A 20,146-nucleotide genomic window follows, 5' to 3' on the forward strand; every position below is an offset into this window, starting at 1 on the left:
CTAAAGTGAAAGAGCGTTGAAAGAATAAAGAGTAAGAAAGAGTTCCTGATGCAAATATACAAGAGAAAAAGAATATATAAAAGTGGTTAAGATAATTTAGAAATAGTATAAGATTCCTAATGTAAAATTATCTTCTATATTTTAGGAGTGAATTATTAAAAACTCTTGAAGATGATCTTCTTTATTCCTTCTAATACTTTTTTTTTAGAAGTGATAAAACTTTATATTTTTAGAAAGAAAATATAAGGCTCTTGGAGATGTCTGATACTGTACAAAACTTTCTGCTTGGATCTTCGATCACATGATCAATCAGAACCACAAAGGCTGACGGCACACCCAAATCTTGGTCACTGCATCTTTAGTATAATTAAAAATAAACAGAACCATGTTTGTGCCACTCTGTCAATTGTGGTTTGGATATTTGCCGTACGAGTGGCAAGAGTCTAAAATATTGCAAAAGCAATGGTAACTAAAGAAAGGGAGAATCGAAATGGTGACACAGGCCTAATTTTTCCCAAGTAGTAAAGAGATTGGTACATGCACACCCTATGTTCAACAAAGGTATTCATGGAAGTTTAGCTACAACTGCACAAGTGAGTTCCTCAATAAAAATTCTGAAATACGTCTACAGCCGCCGTTGTGGTCAAATCTTGCAACACAAGAAAAAATCTGAACAAGTCGATTGCTTTGCAGCACTGACTAAAACCAGAAAAGTCTGCCTAGTTTGTTTCAAGTGACAACCTCTGCTTCACTATGATTAAAACAATGAGGACAGTGGAGGTAGGCTTCTTCCATCAGCAAGATCTGCGGCTGGCTCTACCGTTGCAGCAGCGTCCTCGTCCTCAGTAGATTCACATGGTAGCTTGTCATACATGGTGTCCATGATCACTTTACCCAGAACAAATCGGACCTCGGCAGGATCCCCATGTTTCAGCGACCAGTAATCAATCCCATGCATCCCTCTTCTCTCGTCATATGAAGGTAGGTCAGAAGCAAGGCCCTCAAATATGACTGACAACCTTTTCCTATCATTGCTAGATGTGAGTACCTGGAAACAAACACCAGTACGTATATGATCTACCGTACAAAATCACAATTAACAGAGAAGATGTGGTGAAATTGAACTAGCACAGATCATGGGGTGGCATATACAAAGAGATACTTACTACTCCTGAAAATTCCAGAGGTTCGGAGAATCTGGCTAGAGATTGCTCCAGACCATGTAGACATGTCAATGTATCTACGGAAGAATTGACTAGTGATGCTAGATGTGATGTTTGTTCCATAAGATCATCCAATTTGGTCCGAGAAGGCCCCATTGTCTCTGGGGCAAATGGAACTTCGGGTCCGACTTCTTCTTCCAGAAATTTGACTGTGGTTTCCCATGTTCCGAAATACAACACTGCAGCAAAAGCTCTTATTACCAGCGTGTCTTGTGGAGATATAACCAATGTACTGTGAAATACCAACAGCGCCAGCCTGCAGAAAAATACGAAATGTCATGGGTGTGGCAGACAAAAACGCTCATACTGATTGCGATGTTACTTGGTTACCACATAAACTGAATGAGTGAAACAGTTAGCCTGTTTGATCAAATAAGAGGATTGATAGGCACAAAAGAGGAACACTCAGACTGAAAGTGGTATGGAATAGGACTATAGGAGCATGTCAGTTTAGAAATATGAATAAACTGTGTGCCCAGGCCACCATGGGAAAATCAGGTACTTCAGAGTACACAGGCATTCTCCACAAAAACACAAGGTAAAGTCTGATACAGCTGCAAAGACATGCATATGTTTTAAAGGTAGTCTAGAAATCAAGGAGATATTCGTTGCATGAGCATGAGCTGATGATACAAATCAGAACAACCACTGGACTACATAAATAAACACATCCAAATCCACTGGAACAGTCCCTAAATAATAACTTAAATCAGTGTCACTAGTTGTCAAGAGCAAGATTAACTTAAATCAATGCCATTTCATTGCTTTTTGGTAATGAAATTCGGTTTTACCGTGGTTGAAAAAATATCAAGAGCGAGATTACAGAAATAAAGGAACCAATATATGAGCCAGTTCAATGGAACCCAATAAGCTAAATTGACGGTTTAGCAAGTTGCATAGGCTCATGATTTCCTGGGGAATATGCATTTAATAACTAAGTACAGCAGTACAAATGTTATGAGCCAAGTAGGTATTTAAGGTTTCTTACCACAAAGAGCTATGGCATGGCCGGTCTGCAGAGAGTAACCTATCAAGATTAGCCAGTAGTTTCTGCAGATGTGAAGTCAACAGCATAAGATTACATAATAAGCCTTAAGTTTATTGTCACATTAGACTAACCTGAAAGATAACCATAGAACCTCTACTTATACATGGCATTATGGCAATAAAAAATCTAAAAGGGTATCAATAGGAAGTAAACTCTGAAGCAACATAGGGCCTGCTTGGTTCCCAGGCAAGCTGGCCTCACCGCGCTGGCTCAGGCAAGGCAAACCTTGCCAAACCAGGCGAGCCGTTTTGGCTCACTCGCGGTGGCAAGGAAAATGACTCACAAAGCTAGCCAACACAGGCTCCAAGGTGATCGAGCAAGCCAACCAAACGCATCGCCAGCTCTAGATCCTTGCTCTGCAAGGCAAGGCTAACCTTGCTGGAGAAACCAAGCACGCCCATAAATATCATATTGTTCATAAACCGTACAGAAACTATAGACCATAATAAAATTTTATAATCACGAAAATCTTCGAACAGTAGGTCAAGAAAAAGATAACAAACCCTTTAGTTCAGACTGCAAGATTAGGACACCCTATGCTTACCCAAAAAAAAAAGGAACACTTTACCCACTGTACACCACAAAAAGAATGCAGTATTTCCGTAATTTCTTTTTAAATAAGTACCAAACAAAAAATGATCTCTAAAGCAAGGTGAAACATTTTCAGAGTTACTCACCATAAGCATCAGATGTCTGTCACTTGAACCACCCTTCATCTGATCAGACAAATATGCTGCCTAAAACACAAATTGGCATTCAATGTTGATGAGTGGGCTGAAATGTTGGCGGGGCCACAACAAGGAATGTACTTTTTTAGCAACAGGCATTGTTAAAATTACCTGGAAAGGCAGTAAAATATCAAGCAGTCCATATTTTCTAAGCAACCTAACAGAAGGTGCTGCTGCCCCATAAGACATTATATAATTCATTTCCATCATCAACCTTGCCTACACAGTAAATGAGGCAAAAAGCAGAACTAAGAAGAAAACCATATAAGAACGTGCATACAATTGTTAGTTTATTTTCAGAGGTACCAAGAAAGTAAACCTTGTCGATATTAATTATAGACGAAGAAAGATCACGTATCGCATTACAAGTTTCACTGGAAAACTGGAAACCAAGGCGAGCAGCAATTCTGAAGCCACGTAAAATCCTTGCTGAAATATACTGATATAAATTTTACTCAGCGAGATAAAGCAATTTCAATAAAACCATTCCTCAAACACCTACCGGGGTCCTCCATGAAAGAAATATGAGCAGGAATCACTGTGCACACCTGATTTCCATTAAGAAGTTAGCAAATAGAAAAGAAAGAGGAAGAGAAAACCAGGACACTGATGAACCTATGCTTAAATAAAGATGGAGATCAGTGAGTGTTACTTTGTTTTTTCTCATATCCCTTACTCCATTCACGTAATCATAAATTTTGAAGTTCATCGGGTTAAAGAAAAGACTGCCAAACAAGTATTACAACATTGTTATGAAATATCTCCTGTGATACATAAAAAAACAAGACCATGTGTTGATGATTTGAAGCACTAGAATTACTGTGGAGAAGATTACCCATTTATTGTGAAGTCTCTTCTCATAGAATCCTTCCAGCGAAGAATATCCCTAACATCAGAGCCATTCAACTCTTCCACATAATCTACCGCTTCACTTCTATTCCCATACTTAGCAACTGTTCGAAAGCTCGAAATCTGTTAGAACAAATAAAAAACAGTGAGTGCATTGCTAGAAAACTCATGTGGCCATGATGATGATATGAAGAGCAAACCTCAATTACAGAGTCACGCATTTTAAGAAGACATATTGGAAAGCGTTTGCCTACAATCATAGATCGCCTGAATATATTTTTCTTAAGCTGTAACGGACAGAAATATGTCAATGGAATAAGGACATCAAAACTTTCAGGAAAAGAAAAAATAATCATGATGTTTGAATGGACCAAAACCTGTTCGAGACTTGCAGTGGTAATCACGTCAAAATCTTTAGGTACCCTTTTGAGTAGCAAATCTCTCACACACCCCCCAACAAGGTAAGCTTGAAAACCTGTAACAAACTTTTGCCTTGAATACTGCATACATTCTTATCCGCATTCAACTAGCAAAAACAATATTTTATGAGTTAAATAAGAAAAGTAACGCCCTCACAAGAAAAAAGTGGCCAAGAAAAATCCCCGGACCCTGGCTTTGTCGGCGAGGGGATTTTTTTTTTATCAACAACAACAACAAAGCCTTTAAGTCCCAAGCAAGTTGGGTAGGCTAGAGTTGAAACCCAGTAGAAGCAATCAAGGTTCAAGCGCGTGAATAGCTGTTTTCCAAGCACTCCTATCTAAGGCTAAGTCTTTGGGTATATTCCATCCTTTCAAGTCTCCTTTTATTGCATCTACCCAAGTCAACTTCGGTCTTCCTCTGCCTCTCTTCACATTACTATCCTGGTTTAGGATTCCACTACGCACCGGTGCCTCTGGAGGTCTCCGTTGGACATGTCCAAACCATCTCAACCGGTGTTGAACAAGTTTTTGTTCAATTGGTGCTACCCCTAATCTATCACGTATATTATCGTTCCGAACTCGATCCCTTCTTGTGTGACCGCAAATCCAACGCAACATACGCATTTCCACGACACTTATCTGTTGAATATGTCGTCTTTTCGTAGACCAACATTCTGCACCATACAACATAGCTTGTCTAAATGTCGTCCTATAAAACTTGCCTTTTAGCTTCTGTGGTACCCTTTTATCACATAGGACACCAGATGCTTGGCGCCACTTCATCCACCCTGCTTTGATTCTATGGCTAACATCTTCATCAATATCCCCGTCTCTCTATAGCATTGATCCTAAATATCGAAAGGTATCCTTCCTAGGCACTACTTGACCTTCCAAACTAATATCTTCCTCCTCCTGAGTAGTAGTGCCGAAGTCACATCTCATATACTCAGTTTTAGTTCTACTGAGTCTAAAACCTTTGGACTCCAAAGTCTCCCGCCACAACTCCAGTTTATGATTCACTCCTGTCCGATTTTCATCAACTAGCACTACATCATCCACGAAAAGCATACACCAAGGGATGTCCCCTTGTATGTCCCTTGTGACCTCATCCATCACTAAGGCAAACAAATAAGGGCTCAAAACTGACCCTTGATGTAGTCCTATCCTAATCGGGAAGTCATCCGTTTCTCCATCACTTGTTCGAACACTAGTCACCACATTGTTGTACATGTCCTTAATGAGCCCGGCGTACTTCGTTGGGACTTTATGTTTGTCCAAAGCCCACCACATAACGTTCGTTGGTATTTTATCATAAGACTTCTCCAAGTCAATAAAAACCATGTGTAGGTCCTTCTTCTTCTCCATATATCGCTCCATAACTTGTCTTATTAAGAAAATGGCTTCCATGGTTGACCTTCTGGGCATAAAACCAAATTGGTTCATAGAGACCCACGTTATTGCTCTCAAGCGATGCTCGATAACTCTCTCCCATAGCTTCATAGTATGGCTCATCAACTTAATTCCCCAGTAATTAGTACAACTTTGAATATCCCCTTTATTCTTGTAGATCGGTACCAATATACTTCTCCACTCGTCAGGCATCTTGTTCGATCGAAAAATATGGTTGAACAGCTTGGTTAGCCATACTATAGCTATGTCCACGAGGCATCTCCACACCTCGATTGGGATACCATCCGGTCCCATCGCCTTACCTCCTTTCATTCTTTTCAACGCCTCTCTGACCTCAGATTCTTGGATTCTCCGCACAAAGCGCCTATTGGTGTCATCAAAAGAGTCATCCAACTGAAAGGTTGTGTCCGTATTCTCATCATTGAACAATTTGTCAAAATACTCTTGCTATCGATGTCGGATCTCATCCTCCTTCACCAAGAGATGCTCCCTTTCATCCTTAATGCACTTAACTTGGTTGAAGTCCCTTGTCTTTCTCTCACGAACCTTAGTCATCCTATAAATGTCCTTCTCTCTTTCCTTCGTACCCAAATGTTGGTAAAGATCCTCATACACTCTACCATTTGCCACACCTACAGCTCGCTTTGCAGTCTTCTTTGCCACCTTGTACTTCTCTATGTTGTCCACACTCCTGTCATGGTACAAGCATCTATAGCATTCTTTCTTCTCCTTAATAGCCCTTTGGACTTCCTCGTTCCACCACCAAGTATCTTTAGCCTCGTCTCCACTTCCTTTGGTTACTCCACACACCTCTGACACGAGGGGATTTTTTTTTATAACGAGCCTAAATTCACTCCCACGAGGAGTTGAACCTAGGACTTCGAGGTGCTACTAAAGCACCACTACACTACAGGCTCAGAGTCCAGCAAAAAACAAGAAGGCCGAGACAGAGTTTCAAAAACATCTTATGGAAATTTTGAAACACTTGCTGCCTTCATCTCAACCATAGATTTCAAATCAATGGATATAAATGAATGGATGGTAATAACGACTGAATTGTGATGAAACAAGATGTAATAAAATGCATTGTAGGGACATGTAATACAGGGTTGCCTCCTTTTATTTTCCCTTGTGATGTTGGAGTTGTTCTTATGTACTTAAAAAACAGAAAACAGAACTAAATAAAAACTAGCATGTTGCCAGATTTCACCAATTCATAATCTATGCAATATAGTACACCCTCTGTACACTTTCATAAATTGAACTTTTTTTTTGCTGCAAGTTTCCTTGAAATACTCCCTCTGGTTCCAATCCCGCTGGACTTGTGCACGGGAATTTAAGGTAGATTGTAGAAATTCTGGTACCCATCAATGATTAGCATAATTGCGGTAGCTAGTACTCCCTCCGCCCAAAATAAGTGATGTTCTCGCTTCTCGAGTAGTCAAACACTTTTAACTTTGACCAAATATATGCAAGAAAATATCCATATTTATAGTACATAATTAGTATCATTAGATAGATCGTTGAATTTATTTTCATAATAAACTTATTTGGAGATACAAATGTTGTTAATATTTTCTACAAATATAGTCAAACTTAAGAAAGTTTGACCGGCACGAATACCATAGCGACACTTATTTTGGGACGGAGGGAGAACTTGGCATGTGTGAAACATTTATATGGTTGTACTTAAATAAGCGCAAAATAGGGAAGTGAATGGTAAATTGTGTCTTGAAGTTGTAAATGGATTTATATTTGTTGAATTGGAAGTATTGCTGGATGGACCTATATTATGACTTTATGAGCTAAAGAATGTATATTGTTACTATTTGCAAAATTCTAACCATAGGTCGTATCTCAGATACGTATCCAGTTGTACCACTTCTGTATCATGGCCTTGTGTTTGATCCATGCAGGATTTGGAGTTTGTAAAAAAAAATAAAGTTATTTAGATATATTTGTTTGATCCAAATAATAATAAATTGCTCAACCAAATATCTTCAATGTGCCCACAGCTCCAGCACCAAGATTTTCTGGAGCTAGAGCTGTGCAAACAGGCCCTAAAATCATATATAATAAGGCTAGATGTTGGTCAAAAGTTACCAAGATTGAATTCTGAAAGGTGTGTGCACCTTACATTCACGGATCAAAGGAGTGTTAAGAAGAAAATGCATGGTCAAGAGAATAGTTATGACATGTTAAACAGGCCCTAAACTAATATATAATAAGCCTAGATGTTGGTCAAAAGTTACCAAGATTGAATTCTGAAAGGTGTGTGCACCTTACATTCATGGATCAAAGGAGTACTGAGAAGAAAATGCATGGTCAAGAGAATAGTTATGACATGTTGAAACTATTCACTCACAAATGGAAACGGTCAACATAACTGTTATGTACCTTCTCGTCTGAGCTTCTTTAAAACTGCCCATGCATCCGTATGTATATCATCTGGTTTAATGCCAGCAGCCCTTGAGTCAAAATGCCTCCATGATGAAGGATCCACGAATCCTGAACAAATTGAAACCTTTCAGCTTCACCAAACAAGTCAGCGTAGCAACATTGTAGAACTATCTTTCGATCACAAAACTTTACATGCACCCTTTACTTAAAAAGAGCGATTGTTACTGAACAGAGTCATACACACCGGTAGGTGAACACCCATCGAAATTGAATGTTACCAATAGCACTATATCCACGACATAGGACGCAAACGCAAGTGACAGATATGATTTACACAGGGGAGCACAAGAATATGCCCCTGTAGCTAGTGCAGTGCCAATGAAGAAGTATCACCTGGCCTAAGGTGCCTTGGCGCGGAGGAGCCACCACCTTTCGGCTTCGGAGGACCGGTGCCGTCGCCTCCCTTCTTCGTGCTGTACTGCCGCACCTGAGAGAAACACGACGGCGTCAGCGGAAAGAAGAGTAGCGCTTCGATCAAGCGCCAGGCCGGCGTGGTGCTCGACGAAATGCTTGAGAGACGGTGCGTGGCAGAGAGGCGGCACGGCGACTGACCAGGAAACTGGAGGCAGCCGAGCGGAGGCGGGAGAGGAGGGGAGGCGGGGAAGAGGGCGAGGGCGAGGTCGACGGGTCAGCGCGCCGACGCGGCGGCGTCATGACATGGGCGCGGCGCGGGGGGGAGCGGAACCAGGTCGCTTGACGGCGGGCGACTCGACTCGACTCGACTGTTGTCGGCAGTCACTCGATCTGCGCCGTCCCTCAGCGTCCAAGCGCCCAGCTCGTTTGGCTCGCATCAGGTGATAAAAGTACCAGCCCAGCGGCCCAACTAGGCCCACGAGGCCAGTAGCCCAGTACACCTCGCAAGAGCACGCGCCGCCGATGTTTTCCTCGACGAGGTGGGCCGCTCGCGCCGCCGCCGTCGCTGCCGCGGCCGGTTCCTGATCTCTCGAGCTATGCGAGCGAGGACTACACGGCAAGGGTCACCAAGGGGCGTCGCAAGGTGCTGCAACAACTGCTCCCTGCGCAGCCGCCCGACCGACACTGCTCCAGCCGACGCGCGACGCCTTCTCAAGGGCAATCTGGTGTTTTTGGTTTTGGGTGCATGAATTTAGGAAGTTAAGAAAAAGAGGACAAATGGTATAGAAATCAATGTGTCAACGTACTATACATGGCAAATTTATGAAGCCCGTGATGAAAAAAAAATGACATTTTTGCGAAGCCGACTTTTAGCAATGGCAAATAGCTAATTTTCTCTAACTCAGCGTGTGATGATTGAATATCTGTCAATTTGTGGGTTTGATTATTGTATATGAATTCAAGACATCTAGGTTCCTGTAATTATTATGTCGATTTGTAAACTCTGAATGGTAAAAGAGATGCTTCAGCATAACAAAAGAGTGTCAGCTTTGTGTATGTGAGAATGTGATGCAAAAAAGAAGCATTGATAAACTCTGAATGGTAACAGAATGCATTGATAAATCATCACACGATTTTTTCATGTGGCAAGAAGCATTCATACAGACTTGCAAAAGAAATGAATCATCACATGATCTTTCTTGTGTGTCTACGATAGTGAACTCCGTGCCAACTTGAGGTAACAAACTGGTTAGCAAACCCTCCCTAGCTACAAGTTTTAAACTCTAGAACTAAAAATAGAGCCTCTGTCCTGTGAAGTAATTAATCTGATCTCATGAAGAAAATAAACAGTCATGGTACCCACCGATTTCCTTCCATCTTAATATACAGATTTTTCTTTTATGCGAACAAAAAGCCTGATTTTTTTATTTTTTTAACCTTTTTTCGAAGAATATTCATATTTATACCTTTGGATGTCTTAATTGCTATCACGCTATCAACAACGCTTATCTTGCGGTCTATACTAAATAAAAATTAAACTCTTATGAAATCACACACTAGTTTCAGGCTGGCACATTTATTTGTGCATGCATATTATTGGCTGATAATAAACGTACTGAGATACATACACCGATATGTAAAGGAACTTAACTATGGCGAGAAGACACGGACGCTAGGTAGCTGCAGAAACGCATCTCTCTCTCTCTCTATATATATATATATATATATATATCAGAAGACACCCTTGCTCTGGTCGACCTTTTACACGCTTTAATCGGTATTGGTAGGAAGCAGCCAGAACGCACCAGATGGCAACTTTGCAAGATCTTCGGAAGGATGGAAGCACGCCCTTTTCGGTCCTCTCAGCTATGCTGAATACATGCATCAAGTTGTCGCAGGGGCGAATCATGTAGACACAGTCATGCTCCAGCCCAAACTTGGAGGCCGTGCAGCATCCTCCACCATACCCGCACCACCGCTGCCTTCCTACGTCCATCCTGTAAAGAGCGATACCAGTAGTGACCGCTAACACGCAAGGAACTGGTAGTGCTCGCCGTCCATCTCGAAACGGCAGGCATGAGCGCACCACCCCCAGGGGGTGGGCGGCACGACCCATGGCAGGCCGCCCATCGCCACGACGCGGATGGCCGGGTGCGGGTCGAACTCGAGGATGCCGTGCTCTTGCATCGTTCGGGGAAGTAGAATCTGCCCTGGCATGCCGTGAGATGCTTTATAACGATCTTCCTCCACACCAGCCCTTCGATCAGTGTCGCATTTTTTCTGCGTCCCCAAGTCGTACTCGTACTTGATCCACTCGGCAGCAGCATCGTTCTCGTTCTCGCCGCCGCCGACACGGCAGTACCAAAGTGTCGTCTGGTCAGGATGAAGCACGACCACTACTGTGCATCCGTCGTTTTGTCGTAGGTTTGTCCGACGACGATGCGGCCCTGAAATTTCTTGGGAGTTGATGGTTGTGGTCGAAACGTGGCAGCTTGATCTTATCACAAGTGTAAGGGTCGTAGAGAAAGGCTCGGCGATTATCTTCTTGTTCTGAACCTAGAGACAATGGCTCTGTTCGTTCGAGCTTATTCAGAACTACTTTTCAATCATGAAAAATTATTTTTCTTTCATAATATTTCAGCATAAACATCAGCATAAACCAAATTTCAGCATCAGCGAACATGGCGGATATCCGCCCTTGACAGGTGGCTGCAAATCTCATGCTACCCCTTAGCGCCTCAAAGTCGCGTGTAAGACGCTCGCCATTGGAGTCTAGCAAAATGGTGTGTGTCCATCTTCAGTAATCGCATTGGGATCGGTGGCGACGAGGAACGGCACCATGGCCAGTACATGGCTCGACGACGACATTATTTGCTCCTCGTCGAGCGGTATTGGTGTATCATCAGTCCACAGTCCTCACCGGTATAATCGAGACTCGATTGTGGAAGTTTATATATAGTTTTATATTTTATAAAGGTCTATATATATTTTGTAAAAACAAAGAGACCTCTCTCGGGTTCTTAAATAAATAGACAGGCGGATAAAGGAATATATAATCTTGCTCATCGACTTGCAGCCTGTTCGGGAGGCCGTATCGTATCGTGGATTATTTACTGCTGAGTGATTTGATGTGAGAGAAAAACACCGTTCCTGGCTGAAAATTTACGATCGTTTACGAGCAAGCGAACTGTTGGATTTTAGAGTGTTACAGCAGTATACTACTGCCTGCGTTCCGTATCCGACAAGTCACAAACGCAGTACAGCGCTTAACACGAAGACGGACACAAAACGACCGGCCGATAGCTAGCGGCAAGAAGTCTAGAACCTTCTACTGCCTCTTGCAGGCTCACAGTCCTGAGTCCTGACATGGAGGACCCACCCGCCCCCAGGCCGTTCTGTTCTGACCCCACAGCACGCAAGGAATCACGGCCATCCATCCCTGTCGCACTCGCACAGTCATGTCCGCCGTTAAATCGCGTCTCCCCACCAAAGTCATTATTCCTCCCGTCCCGTCTGCCGTCTGCCGTCTGGGTGCGCGTCTGGTGCGTTGGCGTTGCCTTCTTCCTCCTCGCACACGCCAGGGCCAGGCACGAGGCCAACACCACCCCCAGCGCACGCACTCCAAATAGGGGCGAGCCGAAGGGGGCCGAGGCCACCAGTCCTCCGCCGCGTCGCTCGCGCTCCACGCACGCCGAGAGCCGAATCGGAGCCGCGAGGCAGCCGCCCCGGGCGGATCGACCCCAGGGCCAGGGCATGGGCGGAGGGGACGCCGACGCCGGCGGCGAGCCCGCGGCCTCGCAGGCCACGCTGCACATCCGGTGCACCAACGGCTCCAAGTTCGCCGTGCGGGCCGACCTGGGCACCACCGTCGGGGCGTTCAAGGCGATCGTCGCCGAGAGCTGCGACGTGCCGGCGCCGCAGCAGCGGCTGATCTACAAGGGCCGGATCTTGAAGGACGACCAAACCCTAGCCAGCTACGGTGCGTGCTTTCCCCTATCCTCTCCTGAGAGTGCTCTACCCTTGGTGGTGCGTGGTTTCCCCCTATCCTCTCCTGAGAGTGCTCTACCCTTGGTGGTGCGTGGTTTCCCCTGTTACGCTGTGGACTGTGGTCGATTTCGTTAGTCATGCGTGCGAGCTGCGATGTTTCACTCTCGATTCTCCCTTGCTGGTGTGCTAGATGCAATGTCTGTTAATATATTTGCTGCCGGCAGGACAAGGAGGTTTATTCCTTGGCGTTGATGGTCATGGATGATTCCGTACATTCGGAATGCTCCGTGGTAGGTGCAGCATGTAGGCTTAGTGCAAGGAGACTTGCAGGGTCGTTGATAGTTCTATGGTAGTAAAGATGCAGCAGGAGAGAAATACATGCTGCTTTGATGCCTTGACGTGAATGTAGTTCTGAATATGCTGAAGCCATGCAAGCCTTGTGTGTACTGCACCCCTTGCTGCTTAGGGTAGTAGAGTTTATCAGCAGGTGAGTGGAACTTTTGCATTTCATACTGTATATATGCTGATATCACGATCGTATCTGTGACTTGGAAGGATCATCATTTTCATTTTGAGTTCTTACCCATAGTTGAAGTTCGTTGGTAACGGACGCATCTTGTCAACCATTTTTATTGTGATCCACGTGTCAGCCGTAAGCATTAGCAGTTACTTTTGTCGTCTTTTAGATGTCAACATGAACCATCCTTTCTATTTAGGGGGCATTGTCCACGTGTTCAATCTCCGTTACAGAATGGTTCTAGATGAAATGGAAAGATATGTCTAAAAGATATCACAGAGTTTCGGTGCTTTACAGATTTGATCCATGCCCATCGAAAATTTTTGCACACAACCTATTTTTATCTGCACCGGCATTTACCTGATCATATTTAAATGGTTGATCTTGATGTTACCTTTATACATCACGCTCTTTATGTCAACATTTAAAACTTACGAAGAGAGAACTTGTCTATTTTTCATACAGCAGGTTTATAAGCGTTTGATCTTGTACATCAGACATATTGTTGTTTTGTTTTCTGCTAACACAATAGATAACGTAGGGGTTTCATGTTGCATTTCTGATTCACCAACAATTCGTGTGCCTGTGTAAGTTCAATAAACCAGCAGTTTGAATGTTATGTAGAATTCTCATTTGTCAAAGCTGAGGTAGACTGTTGCCACTTGTCAAATAGTACTAGCCAAACGTGAAACTTAAATTTGTTTATTATGCATAACTGAGTTCTTTGGTAGAACATCAAATATCAATAGTGAGAGCCCATGGGGATTCTATGGAGGAGACCTTTTTTGTGTTTTTATTTACGCCTATTTGATTTTGATCTCACTTGAAGGGCAGGCCTGGTGCAGTGGTGAGAGCTGTCTTACTGAGTCACCAGGTCGTGGGTTCGATGCAGCCTCTCTGCAGATTTTGCGGGGGGAAGGCTTGCCTCGGTTTTTCCCTTCCCCAGACCCCACTCATGTGGGAGCCTCCGGCACTGGGTCTGCCCTTTTTTTTTTTTGATTTTGATCTCACTTACAAAGGAACTTTATGCTACCAGTTATCACCAATTAGAAATCAAAGACATTCTGAATTTTGTTTATTTTGGTGATGGAAACACTTTCGTGTCTGAATCGTAACATTTTTTATATTTTGATTTGGCAAGCTGTTGCGTGATCTAGGAACTTCACCTATCAGTGTGTTCCCTTATTCTGTTTTCGTTCTCTCTTGTAACCTTATATTGTCTCTTTATGAAGGTGTGGAGACAGACCATACAATCCACATGGTACGTGGTGCTGCGCCACCACCAGCATCTACTGCACCTGCAGCCAACCAAGAACCTACCACTGCTGCTCCTGCCAGTTCCCCAGCAGCAGGATTGGGTGGCTTGTTGCAAAGTCTGGGTGCTACAGGGGCTGCTGCTAACAGTGGGGGGTCGGGTTTGTTTGGATCTGGCCTCCCTGAGTTAGACCAGATGCAACAACAGCTAGCTGAAAATCCGAACTTGACGAGGGAAATAATGAATATGCCACTCATGCAGAATTTGATGAACAGTCCTGAACTCATACGCAGTATAATAATGAACAATCCTCAAATGCGTGAGCTCATTGATCGCAATCCAGATCTTGCTCATGTCCTCAATGATCCAAGCATCATGCGTCAGACTTTTGAAGCAGTTCGGAATCCTGAACTCATGAGGGAGATCATGCGGAACACAGACAGAGCCATGAGCAACATTGAATCTTCTCCAGAAGGATTCAACATGCTCCGTCGCATGTATGAAACTGTCCAAGAGCCTTTTCTGAATGCAACAACAATGGGTAGCGAGGGTGATCGAAACTCGAATCCATTTGCTGCTCTTCTAGGAAATCAGGGGTCTAACCAAGCAAGAGACTCAGCTGCAAATGGAACAACTACAGCTTCAGACACCACATCAGGGTCTCTAGCTCCAAATACTAATCCACTTCCGAATCCTTGGGGCCCAAATGGTAAGATTTGGATATTCATTTTTTTTCATGTTGGTAGTTGTGTGTATCTTTGTTCTAAGTCTTAAAATCAACAGCTGGCTCTGACCAAGGAGCAGCAAGGTCCCCTCCTGCTAGCAACACTAGGAGTACTACAGCAGGTGGCCTAGGAGGGTTGGGTTCAGCAGATTTGGGAAGTATGCTTGGTGCCAGTGGTGGTGGCTCTGATGCTACCTTCTTGACTCAGGTTTTGCAAAACCCAACTATGATGCAGATGATGCAGAACATTATGTCTAATCCTCAGTCCATGAATCAGGTATGATGCTTGAAGTACTTCTGTTGCGAAATATTTGATAAAGTGCATATTTCTTGTCCTGCTTATACATAGAGTTCTGATACCCCGTTAATGCAGCTGCTTAATATGAATCCAAATGTACGTAACATGATGGAATCCAATACTCAAATGAGAGAAATGATTCAGAATCCAGAATTTCTTCGCCAGTTGACGTCTCCTGAAACATTGCAGGTGATCAATCATACTGCTCTAGCTACATGTGCATCAAAAATACTAAATGTTCTTTCTTTCTTTTGCAGCAATTGATTTCATTCCAGCAGTCTTTGATGTCACAACTTGGCCAACAACAAGCTGGACAGTGAGCATTTCAATTTTGATTTCACCTTTTTTTTAATGAGAAATGGATTTTTTTTTTTCATTTGTTCTTGTATCGCAATCTCTTGCTTTGTTTACCAACTGCCTTTTGAATTCTTTTTGTTGTTTGATGATCCAGGGTGCGGACACAATCAGGCTCTGGTGCAGGTATCTCCTGAATTTACTATCTGCAGTTTCAAATGGACTTGCCTAGAATTTATTTGCACTAGGACTTATTGATGTTTGTTTCTTTACATTCTGTATGGATAAACCACAAGATCACTTTGAGCATTGCTTCCAAAGGTCATTTAAATATTTATCTTGACTGAAAATTTCCACACGAGAGTAGTAATATTCTTTGACCAAGTGACTATACTAGGAAGAAGCCTGTGGTTTTCCTGATTTTTGAGCCAATTCAACTCTGTTGGGGTCCCAAGTCTTTGCCAGAACTTGATTTAATTAATCTTGTTTAGATAGTTGACTGCCTTTCTAAGTGGATTTACATATGCCCTTGCTTATTTAACAACTTTTGGAAAACTTGAATCCTAGGCAATGTCAACCTCAACACCTTGATGAACATGTTCAGCGGGCTTGGTGCTGGTGGTGGCCTAGGTGTTCCAAATGCTCCTAATGGTTAGTACATAGTCTGTTCTGTTAATGGAGAAATTAATCCTGCAGTTCCACTAAGTATAATCTCTTGAAGCTTTTCTTTGGATGATTTTTAAAGTCGTCTCATCAACAAGTAATGTCAAAATTTGCAGTGCCACCAGAAGAACTGTATGCAGCACAATTAGCTCAGCTCCAAGAAATGGGTTTCTTTGACACACAGGAGAACATCCGAGCCTTGGCCGCTACCGCTGGAAATGTTCATGCTGCAGTGGAGCGACTTCTTGGAAATATGGGCCAATAGAATATGATGATGATCATAACTGTACTCTGATCATGTGATCTGTAGTTGGCATTGTGAGATCCTGTCTGGTTCATTGGTTTTACACCTGAGATTGAGAGGCGACATATAGATTCTGTGTTTAAGGATGAATAAAGAGTGTACCAGTGGAACCTTTCTTATACATGTGGTCTGGTGTCATGGTTAAAATTGTTGTTATTGTTACATTGGGTTGCTGTACATACATATTGACCTTTTGCAATCTTATTTGCAATGTACATGGATAATGTTTTCTGTACAAGGGGGTTGGGGAGGGAATATGACAATATGTAGTGCAAACCATGAGAACTCATAAAAAAACTGTATTTCGATTGCTCAAAAAAATATGAGATGCATCCATATTCATAGATGTATTTTGTTGCAAATAGATGGGATTCCCTCAATTTTAAAAATATGAAATAATAAAATTCAGTGAATTATATCATTTTTCATTTTTTAATAGAAAACAAGTTTGAATTCTAACTTTTACGACAAAAGCACATCTATGCCTTTTGAATGTGCATCTCTTCATTTTTTTTGAGCCACAGAAATGTGTTTTTTTAATTGACGTTGCATGTTTGCACCAAAGAGTTGGATGGGTTCGCTCAACATATTTCCCCCTTATCTCAACCAGTCGTCACTAGCGCCTACTGGAGATGGCCAAAGTTCTGGTCCATCAACAAAATCCTGTGGGCATGTCAAAAAAAATTCCTGTGGGTGCGCCATGTTTGTTAACTAGTATGTTGCGCGCGCCTTTGCGCGCGTCGCAAGTTAGACGGAAGTGTATCAATCGAGCTAATATGTACATATGTTATATAGAGAAGCTAGAACGTTGGTTTGAATGACAACGTCAAGAATATTCAGTTAATATTGTGCTAAACTGTTATACAACCGAGAAAGGTATCTAAATGGGAAAAGAAAGTTTCTACTTTTGCCAATGGTAAACACACAAGAACAGTTTTGCTGGATTGCTTCGCGGATGTCTTCTGAAAATATATTGCAACTTTATTTCCTTTCATCTTCAATATAAATGCGTATGCTGCATTTCCCTTCAACGTAGCATTATGACCTGCAGGATACGGGATAGAAAGAGGAGAAAAGACAATTAGGTACACACAGAAGGCGCACATAAGCAACTCATTTTATTTTGCACCACGCGAGGAATACACAATGCTCACAAGGTGGCTAAACAAAATAAGCAATGGACTTTACTCAAGAAAGAATTGATTTGTTGCTGCTACGGCGTAAGGAAATGATAGGCCATATTATGTAGCAGATGCAACATCATCACCTAATTTGGCAGCCCTAGCTGGTGCCGAAAGCACTGCACAGGCAATCCATGTATAGAGGACTAATCTATATAACCTACAATCTACTACAAGAAATCGTGCCAGCTAAAAGTAGCAAGCTTAAATTATCCGTAGCTACTTTTGAACACATTACCCATCAATAACTATTCAAGATGTTTAATTCTGTTTTTTCTCAGAGGCATTCAATCTATGTATGGAGAAAGTAGTCAAAGGAAGGAAGAGGTACAGAATGTATAATACATGCATAGTTAAGTCCTTTGCGTCTTCGATTTGGCAAAGCACTCCTTGTGCCATATAGTGATGTGCACTGGAAATCAAATAAACCGAAACATGAATGAACATGGGAACTGAAATAGCAGCTGAAGAGATAGAAACTTGAAAAGAAGAGCAGTAGACGCTAAAAACGGAGAAAACACCATATGGTTACAAATTGCAATGATGAAGAAAACTATCAAGATAGATGGAGCAGATTGCAGGAGAATGCAATGGCGAAGAAACCCATGAAGCTAGATGGACCAGGATTCCAGGGGAACAGGACCAAAAACATGGAAGGAAAAAAGAAAGATAAAAGATAGATCTGCAACAACCTAAAACAAATTAATGGAAACACCATAACCTTGATCGAGGTCCAAGGTAGGAGCAAAAAAAAATAGCATCAATGCAGAGAAAACTTTGAAATCTATGTTAGTTATTTCATGAAGGTACGTATGGCTCAAAAAGTTAGGACCGTAAACATAGCATGGAAAATCCGAGACAGTTTGACATCCTTCATGAAACCCCCTAGAGAATCACAGAAGGTCATCGTTGGGGTTGGTTATATATTGGAGCATCTCCGAGAGAGCTATTTAAAACCATACTAAAAATCCGAGACAGTTTGACATCCTTGCTTCCAATCTTTTTGCGCTCGATAAAATCCGAGGCAGAGGCAGAGCCCTCTTTTTTCTTTTCTTAGCAAACTGAAAATATCGTAGAAAAATAGTTTGGCGCAAAAAGAAAAAAGAAGAGGCAGGTGCTTTGATGACACACGAAACCTCTTTGGCATCAACACAACATTCTATACACATAAAACGTAAGCAGATGATTTCTCTATAGCCAAGGCGGCCATTGTCAAGTAGTTATAAATAGAGAATGTATGTATTAAAATACTAAATAAACAGGCTAAGAATGAAGTACATAAATAGACTAAGAAACTTGCCTTGGGATGAGTACATGGCCATATCATAGAAGAAGTGAGATATAGTTTGTAGCAATTCTTTGAAACCAAAGCTGGTGCAAAAATAATTAGCTACATGCTGGCAAGTATATATTTTCTTTGGTACACAGAAACAGAAGAGGGGACGAAGAAACAATAACAAAGAATTTTAGCTAATATGGGGACGACATTAGGAAATCAATTTAACAATTTGAACATATTATTCATGCAAAGCACACCAAATGAAAAGATTTGTTTTGTCATGCACTCTTGTAAACAAGAAAAACTCAACACTGCTAAGGAATAAACATAGATATAAAGGGTATTCTGCATACAGGGAAAAACACACATATAGCAGCAAACTACTAACCATAGGGGTTTTGCTAAACATGAAAACACAGTAGACTGATACGACATAGGTGGAAGAAGTACAATAAGAATTGCTCACCACCACTTTAGCAGTCCCAAAATCATGTCTTCCTTGTGGGAGTCACAAGTCTCAGGTACCAAAACCAGTCAAATAAATATCATTGAACTGAATTTGAAGAAAACGATAATTAGTAAAATGATGATCCAGTCTTTTGTTCATGGCACATATACATCATCCATTGTCCAAAGCCAATTAATTTGAGGGAAACGAAATAATAACCCCAAAGCATAAATAGGAAATATGGTACTCAATAGAACTTAACTGTGAAAGGTCACCATTTACATCTGCGCTATGATTGCACTGAATACAACTGAACTGTGAAAACTCACCATTATGGAATTATTTGTAGAGAAGGAACAAAAATATGCTACAGCTACTCCACGCCGTAACAAATGAGAGCGAATTTGGCTAGGCTAACTCTGTTAATGCACCACGAAAGGCAACTCGTAGACTGTATAGATATGTGCCATGCGAAATTTCTACTGCAACAAATTAAGTGCATCCACCTCAGGCTAAACATGGAAATCATAGTTATTTAATTGATCTAATCCTAGGAAAGTGGCCCGAACATTTAATCCCTTAAGATAGTATGGAATGCACAACGATTCCACTTCAAATATGTAAGCATGCATACTTATTTAAACCTAGTATCTAGTGATTATGCAACCACATTGTTAAAGCATGTAACAAAAATTTAGGTAGCTT

At 42.0% G+C, this 20,146-nt stretch overlaps 2 protein-coding genes across 2 annotated transcripts; one reads left to right on the forward strand and one right to left on the reverse strand.

The window, feature by feature from the left end:
- Positions 1-409: 409 nt before the first annotated feature.
- Positions 410-8,909, reverse strand: LOC136535726 (uncharacterized). Its single transcript, XM_066528096.1, has 14 exons — positions 8,690-8,909; positions 8,471-8,564; positions 8,075-8,185; positions 4,226-4,323; positions 4,049-4,135; positions 3,835-3,971; positions 3,652-3,724; positions 3,502-3,547; positions 3,319-3,428; positions 3,111-3,218; positions 2,949-3,008; positions 2,212-2,273; positions 1,167-1,479; positions 410-1,048 (listed from the first exon to the last, which is right to left on the reverse strand). Exons 1-14 carry the CDS (start codon positions 8,789-8,791, stop codon positions 758-760), a joined length of 1,692 nt encoding a protein of 563 aa, XP_066384193.1. The 5' UTR covers positions 8,792-8,909; the 3' UTR covers positions 410-757.
- Positions 8,910-12,010: 3,101 nt separating this feature from the next.
- LOC136540702 (ubiquitin domain-containing protein DSK2a-like) lies at positions 12,011-16,748 on the forward strand. Its single transcript, XM_066532718.1, has 8 exons — positions 12,011-12,470; positions 14,228-14,959; positions 15,034-15,251; positions 15,348-15,461; positions 15,530-15,588; positions 15,724-15,752; positions 16,134-16,217; positions 16,346-16,748. The coding sequence occupies exons 1-8, from the start codon at positions 12,245-12,247 to the stop codon at positions 16,492-16,494; spliced, it is 1,611 nt and encodes a 536-aa protein (XP_066388815.1). The 5' UTR covers positions 12,011-12,244; the 3' UTR covers positions 16,495-16,748.
- The last annotated feature ends 3,398 nt before the right edge of the window (positions 16,749-20,146 follow it).

Source organism: Miscanthus floridulus, chromosome 2 (assembly GCF_019320115.1).
Source record: "Miscanthus floridulus cultivar M001 chromosome 2, ASM1932011v1, whole genome shotgun sequence".
In the NCBI taxonomy this organism is placed as follows: Eukaryota; Viridiplantae; Streptophyta; class Magnoliopsida; order Poales; family Poaceae; genus Miscanthus; species Miscanthus floridulus.

Bases quoted from the DNA above. Each gene is read 5' to 3' on its own strand.
- LOC136535726 (XM_066528096.1), bottom strand. From the start codon at position 8,791: ATGACGCCGCCGCGTCGGCGCGCTGACCCGTCGACCTCGCCCTCGCCC. The intron at 3,972-4,048 runs GTTTGCTCTTCA...TTGTTCTAACAG, and splicing joins TGCGTGACTCTGTAATTGAG to ATTTCGAGCTTTCGAACAGT. The intron at 3,009-3,110 runs GTAATTTTAACA...TTTGTGTTTTAG, and splicing joins ATATTTTACTGCCTTTCCAG to GCAGCATATTTGTCTGATCA.
- LOC136540702 (XM_066532718.1), top strand. From the start codon at position 12,245: ATGGGCGGAGGGGACGCCGACGCCGGCGGCGAGCCCGCGGCCTCGCAG. The intron at 14,960-15,033 runs GTAAGATTTGGA...TAAAATCAACAG, and splicing joins GAATCCTTGGGGCCCAAATG to CTGGCTCTGACCAAGGAGCA. The intron at 15,753-16,133 runs GTATCTCCTGAA...CTTGAATCCTAG, and splicing joins ACAATCAGGCTCTGGTGCAG to GCAATGTCAACCTCAACACC.